The sequence below is a fragment of the Acanthaster planci genome, linkage group LG10 (genome assembly GCF_054643075.1).
Source record: "Acanthaster planci isolate LZ-2023a linkage group LG10, COTS_SCS, whole genome shotgun sequence".
Classification (NCBI taxonomy): domain Eukaryota; kingdom Metazoa; phylum Echinodermata; class Asteroidea; order Valvatida; family Acanthasteridae; genus Acanthaster; species Acanthaster planci.
Window position 1 is genome coordinate 10,302,431 of NC_141786.1, and position 9,121 is coordinate 10,311,551.

The 9,121-nt window shown below is 43.9% G+C and overlaps 1 protein-coding gene across 1 annotated transcript; it reads left to right on the top strand.

Annotated features, from left to right (window-relative positions):
* The first annotated feature begins 301 nt into the window (after positions 1 to 301).
* On the top strand, positions 302 to 9,068 carry LOC110983918 (uncharacterized). The gene is made up of 4 exons (XM_022243589.2): positions 302 to 645; positions 2,123 to 3,114; positions 4,625 to 4,687; positions 7,599 to 9,068. The coding sequence occupies exons 2-4, from the start codon at positions 2,178 to 2,180 to the stop codon at positions 7,748 to 7,750; spliced, it is 1,152 nt and encodes a 383-aa protein (XP_022099281.2). The 5' UTR covers positions 302 to 645; positions 2,123 to 2,177; the 3' UTR covers positions 7,751 to 9,068.
* Positions 9,069 to 9,121: the final 53 nt, after the last annotated feature.

The window sequence follows — 9,121 nt, forward strand, 5'->3', positions numbered from 1 at the left end:
TTGCTCATCACAAAAATGTGGGGAATGATTCAATACCCCCCCCCCAAATGTCCTAATATTGCAGAAGCTATTTAATTAACACTAATAGCATTAAATCTAAAAAGTAAGGTAAATTCTCCAAAATGCATGTCAACAAGTTTCCACATAACACACGTAGCACAGAAATCCGGCAGGATTCATGACGAATCCCCGCTCCGGAAAACTTCCTAACCCGGCCTTCGCCATGTTAGTTGCACAGAAATGCTTCCGTCTGTGGTGTGTTCATCCAGTCAAGGGAAACAAGGTTAAAACGCCCGCCCTGCTTTCGTGACTTTCCACCTGTTTCTTTGTTGTGTGACTAAATTGATTGACTTTGACAGCACGCCAATGACGTCATATCCAGCAAACTGTTTCACTTTTGATCAGATACTTCATGCTAAGGAAAATACCATACAGGGCTAAGGGATAATGGCTCATGTACTACACGTTCGACTTATTTCTGTCGACAACAACAACGAAACATTGCGGTCGTGACGATGGATGACTCTAAGCGAAAGTATGACACGATGTGCGACAAAGGAAATGTGGATCGTCGTCTTTCTTGTCCGGTTGTATTGAAGATGCACGTCTCACATTTTGAATAAAGGCCAAATCCATGCCAGTGTGGTAAGTATCTTGTCATTAAGTTATTTTTACCGGGAAAAAACTTCACAGTGTTGTTCACGCGTTGTCATTCGACTGAAGACTTAATGATGTTGAAGTCTTCTGACTTTTTCCTCCTTTTCTGTCATGTACACGTACTGAAGCGAAAGAACCTTGCGTATTTTACAAAAAAGGTGGCAGCCGAAAAAGGAAGAAGGTTTGGAGAAAAAGTACTTCACTTTTCATTTCGGCACGTAGGCCTGTTGGTAACTTGAGGCGAATGCACAAGCAGAGTAAATTTTGAAGTCACAAAACATTCTCTTCAAAATTTTGCTGAAGTTGAAATTAATAATTGGCTCAACGTTTGTGAATTTGTAGCAACTACCTTGAATGTATTAAGACTGAAATGCAATCTTGAACCTTGCTCAGATTTATTGTGTGCCCTTCTGAGTTGATTATCCTGTGAATAGATATGGTTATTCCAAGGCAACTCAACTTATTGGAGTACAATAAATTCGTGCAAGGGTCAAGATTGCACTTGACAAATACAGTATTTGATCTTAGGTCACAGAATTGCAGTCATGTTCGAACTGGCCTACTTCAAGAATTCAAAGTTACAACTCCGCCGTACTCTGTGTGACTTTGAGCCAATACCGTTTACATGGTGCCGTAGCACTATGGGTTTTGGGAATCAAACTTGATAGTTGAATGATTCACAGGCAAGGGGGAACAAAGCTATTCAATCAAATTTTCACAGCAATCCTGAGTAATCTATATATAGCTCTTCCAAAGCAGAGAACAAGGTTTCAGAGCATGAGACCAAGTATTTTTTGAAAAAAAGGAGATTTTTGCTCACCAATGTCTCGCTTCCACCCACCATCGATAGCTCCATTCATGCCATTTTTTACAAACTTACCAGATTGCACATCCGTCGAGCCCACCTTATTATTTTCATCGCCAGACCGCCCTGGCATGCTGTGACCTAAAAATGCATTGTGTACCATCGGCACAAGTGACACGATGTCATCCCCACCTCCAAAAATGGTCAAACCAAGATGCGGAGCAAGTGCGGTCATTGGTGGGCTCGGCACGTGTGCAATCTGATAAACACAAACGATATGAACTGAGTAATCGCTAGTGGGTGGAAGTGAGAGATTGGTTAGGAAAAGTCTCTCTTTTTTTTCATGCTCCGAAGCATTGACCCCCCTCCTTTTAAGAGCTACAGATTGCTCAGATATGCTGTCAGGGGAAATTTTAATTGAATAAGCTTTGTTCCACCTGTGAATCATTCACCTACATGTATCAAGTTCGATTCCCAAAAACCTGTAGCGCTACAACACCGTGTAAACTGTATTGGATCAAAGTCACATGGAGTATGGCGGAATAGTGACATTGAGATCTCGAAGTAGAACTGGCCTACAGAAATTTTGTCATAATAGCAAGTAGTATGTGTATAGATTGTAACATGCCCGACGTACTCTGTGGTTTTTATATGTTGTAGAGTTGCCTTCAGTCATCAGTAGTGCCGCTGGCTTCAGTTACTTTACTCCTGGAACATGTCCCATGAGACAGAAGCCACACCAACACGCGAAGATGCTGATGATAGTTTTGTGTCCATCAACCTGGAGTCAAGCGGGCCATGCGACATCTGCGGCCTGGACACAGGGGAGCAGGTGGCGTCTGCCTGCCAGCTGTGCTTGGTGAGCTCCGCCCGCCAGCCCGTCCAGAAAGGCTTCAACCGGATGCCCGATCTGCTGCACGCCGGTGTGGCTGCCCACGAGAGCTGCCTGGCCCGGTCGCATCAGATCCTCACACAGGTGCAGCGTACCTACCACCACAGCCCGTTGCCGCACCGGCGGGGCACCAGCGTGCCCGGCGACTTCTCCTCCCTCGGCCTGCGCGACGCCGTTGGGGACCGGCTCCAGTGGATCGTCAACCAGGCCAAAAACGAGGACGTCAAGAACCAGTGGAACCGCTTGCAGGTCCACAGCAACCCCTGTACCCGGTCCAGCAGCCCCATCGTCTTCCGGGCCCTGACGGAGGACGCCCTCCTGAGGCGGAAGAGCGAGAACAACCTGACGGACGCCAGCTTCTTAGAGCTGCGGAAGAGCTACGCCCGATATCTTTACGGCAGCAGCATCCCCAAGTCGCACAGCGACGACAACGTAGGCTGTAAAACGGAATCCTGTCCAAGCATCAGTGTTACTAGCAGCAATGCCGAACCAAAGACCGAGACCACAGTGCCTTGTGAAAGTAATGTCAAGGGTCAGATGCAATCACCCTCAAAAACTGCGAAAGAGAATGCACTGCAGGACAGTGTACTCAGTAAACAAAGCAAACTTCAGGACTCCTCCAACAATAATAATGATATCCAGCTGTCCAGAGAATCCAAACTGAACTCACAACCGATACCAGAGCTTGGAAGGGAAAGAGCGGATGGAGGAAAAAAGAGTCAGCGATGGAGCAACAAACAAAGAGTAGACAGAGATCAATGTGAGTACATGCATGGCCACTCACATTACATGAGGCTGTTCTTTGTAAGGGCTGAGTCAATTCGAATAATCCACTATTCGAATATTCGAATCTCAATTTGATCAAATATCCGATTATTCAGTCGCACCAACTGGCAGATGGTTGATGAACAAACCATATACAAAATCAGTTGCAATCACACACACAATTGTACATTATGATCAATATAACCGCTTCTCACATCTAGGAGTATCTCCAGCCATGATTTAGCAAGATTTAAGAGATGAACAAGACTTCTTGCATGTTGAAAATTTCTAGTCATTTTAAATATTGTCTAATGAATAAATTACTTTTTAAATTGTTGTACAATTTCTGTGACTTTTCATTTGAATCTGCTTGAAACAAGCCTCCATGATGCCATTTTTCTCATTTAAAAGAAAAGAAAATTTTCCCTTCCTTTTCATGAATTTTGCATTCAAATATATTCAAATTCTAAAATAATATTCAAATATTTGACAATCAATTGAATATTCAAATCTTCGGTGTAGCCCTATTCTTTGAAAGTGCTAGAAACAGGGAGTAGGTACATTATACATGTTTTTACATGTGTACTGTACCTCCTCTGCCTTTACCTGCTATCGTTTTAAACTCGGACCAAAGCCCAGGTCATCCTTTGTGCCAATACAAAGCAACTGGTGTCGCAAAGAATTTTTGAGGCAGAGCTGGGATATATTCTACCAAATTGAAGAAGCCAAGTTGGTTTTGGAATGAGGCAAGCTGGTCTTGGAAAGCCCCTCGCTGATATCACCCCAGCCAAAACAAAAGTGTGTTTGAGTTGACGCATGGCCACATCCCAGGTGTACATGTAAATGCTGATAAGGTCTGTGCCCCTCTCTCCGTTCTCTGCACTCCCTGTGCCCCCTCCCCCCCCATGCAGGCTTGTAGTGAGGGGGCTGGGGCACAGGGCACACCCCCAAATGATTTATTCCAGTCGGAAAACTCTTCGTTTGGCAAAGAAATCCAAAAGTGGTACATAGGGGCCTAAACGGCATACTGTACGTTTGCTGTTGGAATTCCCCCCCCCCAAGCAGGAAATGTAGCGCATGTGGATTTCCATTTTACACAACAGGAGGTTGACAAACAAGTTACAATCGGCAAATTGACTTTGGCACACCCCCTGCCAACAAAAGACCTTTGCTATGCCCTGCCTCTCCCCATTCCCCACCCCCTCCCCCACCATTCAATATCTTGTACACACATGTACATGTACATGTATGCAACCTTTACAGTGTACATGGTGCATGTATATGTACATGTACTGTACGTTACCTACTCCTGTGAGCTGTAGTTCATTGACTTTCAGTGCCCTCTGAAAAATTGTGCACCCCAGGGTGTCCCATAAATACTTCACCCTCGTGCACTAATGCAGTGCACATGATGCTCAGCGGTACGTTTCTACAGACGCGTACTGGTACCTTCCATAAACTGAAGCATACTAGTATTTTACTTATATTTTGTGTCATTTTCCCAGTGAACAACATGAGCCCGGCTGAAATCAAGAAAGTGGTTTTCAAATTGGAGCATATCATCAAAGGTAGGTGTACTCTCAGAACCAGGGGGGGGGAATAATATATGACAAGCCATAAAAGGAAGAGAAGGAATTCCTTCGGCGGCAGATGCTCAGTCACTTTCTTAGTTTAATGTTTAAAGGTCAGAAGATCTAGTAAACCGTTCATTTTTTCTAGCTCATCACCAATCCCATCTATGCCCCGTCTTGCAAAATTAAAAGCTCGGTCCAAGTTTCCTATTTCTTCTGACAACAAAGACACCAACACTCACTCTCAATTTTAGGTCTAGAGTTTGTTATGATGTGACTGGCGACGCAGTCAGTGCTTTGAGGAAATGCCAGAAATTCCATGCACTTTCTTTCATCATAAAAAAACCTACCTGTTTTCCTTCACAGTCTTGTCACAGTCGCTGTGGCAAAACATATACATAGTTTGTAAGTAATTATAGACTACACCACTGACACCAACATCATGTATGTCACCAAGTGCAGGGGTCATATTGGTATCAGTCAGTGAGGTCAGGGCTGTGTCGTGTCTGGTGACTTTGTCCTGACTATCCATCCAACCAGAAATTTGCGTTAAGTTTTCTCTCTGTATATATATATATTTTTTTTTCACTACAGCTTTCCCTTCTTTTTCAAGTCCAGTTTTCATCCCAAATGACCTGTTAAATTACCTTTAGCCTACAGGTATGCTGGACAAACAGCTAAAGACCTATGTACACTGACCCCAAGCCTGAACGAACACAGTACAATGTATATATGTGCATGCTTTGTACGCTAGACTCGCGTACATTAATTTACTGGCACTGTGTGACACTTGCACTCATACATGTAGCTGTGTACAAACAGCGCAGACATTTTTTTCAGCTTCCTTCCTGGTTGAACGCATCTACTTACATTTACTTATATCGTGTACATCAGAGAAGCTACGATTATCATAATGGGGCCGTACGAGTCCATTATATTGATCACAGCATTATCGAACAAGTGTACACATCTCCTTAGAGATGGGGCTTCTGTAGCATACGGCTGCAGTGTATTTGATTAAATTGAGACAGCTGCAGTAGGCGGCTGTTGGGAACGGCTTTTGGCTGTTGGGCTGATTGGTAATGATGGTTAAAGGAGCAAGCCATCCTGTGAATAGGTGTGATGCTGAGTTGCTGACTCCGAGTTGTTGGACAGTTGAACTTTAAATTCGTTAATTGGCCATTTACAAAAGGAAGGGGGGGTGCAGGGACACAGTACATAATATACAAAAGAGTGCACGGGCCAGGCACCTCAAATGATGGCAAGCCCCAAATACGGGCTGGGCACGCTTTTCATGACAGTTCCTGCCTCGATCAAAAGTTATCAAATCACTGGTTCAGAACCAAAGACGCAGGCAAAAAGTAAAATGTAGCTCCAGAAAAGGGGGGGGGAGAGAATATGGTAGGGCACCTTTTCTGGATCTGTCTCTGAAATTGGCCTTGAAATGAAAATGATTGATTCCAAGTTGAATTAACCTGTACTGACGTATGGTACATTAATTTACAACCAATTAGTGTTGTCCAAGATAACCTACATAGACATCTGTTTGATTAATTCCATGTACAAATTTTCCTGCAATGCGGAAATGTGAGAGAGATACTTGGACACTACCAGTTTCTAGGGTAACGTTCCTTCCCTTTTTGCCCAACACACCCCACCTCCACTCCCACTCTAAGAATTGTGAGCAGCAGTTTCTGGGAATGTTGTCTGAATCCATTAGAGGACAAATTCAACTACATGTAATATTATACACATACTGCAGATGTACACAAAGAGATGTGCATGTATTCTGTAGTCAATATCCAGGTACTGAGACACATATCCCCATCTGATAATGCACTGCAGTTTAATGGGGCCTGGATTGATTCGTATGATTAAGCCTAAGAGGCTGGATGTGTTTACATAGGCGAAGGAGCTGACATAGACTGATGTGAAACACTACTTGGGTTCAGGGTTGTAGGCTGTAGTTTGGGCAATGAGATGGGAGGGGGAAATTGCACCCAGGGGAATATTTTGCCCAGTTGAAACTGTAAAAGCACCCTCCTTTTGTGAGGCGGAGAAAGGACTTTTATGGATAAAAAGAGATTGGAAAGTTGTCCCTTTTTAAAAGTGTCATAAACCAGTTGGACATTCTCGTTGCGCTGTGTGCATACATACATGTACATGTGCATGTAATTGAATGGAAAACAAGCCTTGGATTCGATGTTTGACCCTACAGTCCATGCGGGAAGTGAACCAGTTCACTTTTATTTTATCTCTTCAGAGCCTTAATTTCTGAAGAAGCTACATGTGGTTCATGTATCTACATGTAGTCCAAGATGGATGCACATACATGTACAGTACATGTATTTCAAAGGGTTTATTGGATCCGATTTGTAAACTTGTGACAAGTTGAAAGTTCACTTTGTTTCAGAGACATTTATTGAATTATTTATTAAGTTTACTTTCCAAGTGGGTCCAATTTTCAAGGGCATAGCCCATCTTAACTGGACAAAATGAAAGAAGTCTGCCCTCATCCCCCATAAAGAGAAATGTCATAAAATTTGTGATATTTCCAGTGCCCCCATACAGATGCTTGCATGCTAATGATAGATGAAGGGGACATGACACATTGCATTAATAATACAGTCTACATGTATGTAGGAGAGTGCATGGCATCATACATGGCTCACAGGAAATCTCCCCAGAAGTCAGTCACACGGTTTAACTTTGGGAGTTGAGCTTGCACATAATAATATACATGTAGATGTAGATAAATTCATGGGAAAATCCCAGATGGCCCCCATTAATGGCAGAAAGCATAGCTTAAGGTTTTGTATGATTTTTGTAAGGTTTGATGGACTGACGTGAAGCAAAGTCACAATCACCTTCATTCGTTCCTCCCTCCTTCCCTTCCGTCATCCTCCAGATATCTCAGCAGAGCTGGTGGAACTCCTCCAGGAGCGAGACTCCCTGGGTCAGGAGGTCAAGGTTCGCAACCTTACTATCCAGAAGTTGGTCAAGATGAAGCACAGCCAGCAGGAGGCCCCAATCAAAACAGCCGGCGTGGGGAACATATGAAATCTGGGAAGGATCTTGTGTGAGTCATGGCTTTTTGACTGACTGTGTACACAAGCAGGCAAGGCGGCTATATCATTTAACTCTGACATGTTGGCATTGCCTTTGTGTACTGGTAGCAGCTTCAGAATGTGGGTAGCTGCCAGCCATTGCCTTCTATAGGGACATGTGTTGTAATGCCAACTGAAGCACCAACTTTCAAACCTATACTTGCAGCATTAGTTAGGAAAAACTGGATTTGCCATCTCTGAGAAGGAGCCTCTGCCTGAACCCTAAAAGAGCCGGGGGAGGGGGGGTGGAATCTGCCCCCTCAACATTTTCTCCGATTTCGCTGTGGTGCATTTTTTCTGAAGTTGAGCCTTTAAGAGTTTTTTTTTTCGCAAAAATATAAAGTACCGTTGTCACGCAGCGTGCATTTTTCCGAGACAGGTCAGCCAAAAATGTATACTCTTTTCCACTGGGGTGGTCAATGCACACTTACTGGCATGCATGTCGCCCTGACCTTCAAATGACCCAAACAACAAAACCATATGTCTGATTGAGTTCAAACTTCACTGTTGTAATGCTAAGGAGTGTCTGTACATGCATGGTAAGTTTGAAAAAAGTTGGGAGTAGAACAGGCGAGTTCTTGGGGGGGGGGTATTCCCTTCCCCGGCTGTGAGATGAGTCAAAATAACCCGGCTCTTCGAGGGTTAAGGTGCATACAGATTACAGGTAGCTGCAATCATTAGTATTTGTTACAAAGACAAAATGCGAAGAAAAGAGAGAAAATTCAAGATATAATTTATGCTGGACAATTATTACAATTACAAGCATGAGACAAATGTTTTTCAATTTCATAAAATTGACAGCTTTTCTCTGTCATTTGTAATGAAATGATGATATCAACAACGTAAATGAGGTCTTGTCTTGGATGAATTTGTATTTTAATAAGAGCAAGACTCTTCCTGAAGGTTAAAATGTCAGAGTGCCAATGATTAGTGCTCCTTTCTTTTGCCTGTATGTTACAATGATGACAAGTGTCCCCATGAATGGAGTCACCAGTGGTATACTAAGTAAGGTACTGTAGACCTATATATGGAGGGTGCCTAGGGTGCACACGTTTCTCATGGAGGCACCATGTGTGCATTTCAGGAGTTTAAAGGGGGTGAGGTGGGGTTGGGGGTGGAAGGCATGGACCTTTGTGGGAAGATAGACCTCTGTTGGGGAGATGGGCCTCCGTGGGGGAGATGGACCTCTGTGGGGGGAATGGACCTCTACTGGGAGGTGGACCTCTATGGGGGAGATGGACCTCTATGGGGGGATGGACCTCTATGGGGGGATGGACCTCTATGGGGGGATGGACCTCTATGGGGGGATGGACATCTATGGGGG

Bases quoted from the DNA above. Each gene is read 5' to 3' on its own strand.
- LOC110983918 (XM_022243589.2), top strand. From the start codon at position 2,178: ATGTCCCATGAGACAGAAGCCACACCAACACGCGAAGATGCTGATGAT. The intron at 3,115-4,624 runs GTGAGTACATGC...TCATTTTCCCAG, and splicing joins AAGAGTAGACAGAGATCAAT to TGAACAACATGAGCCCGGCT. The intron at 4,688-7,598 runs GTAGGTGTACTC...GTCATCCTCCAG, and splicing joins ATTGGAGCATATCATCAAAG to ATATCTCAGCAGAGCTGGTG.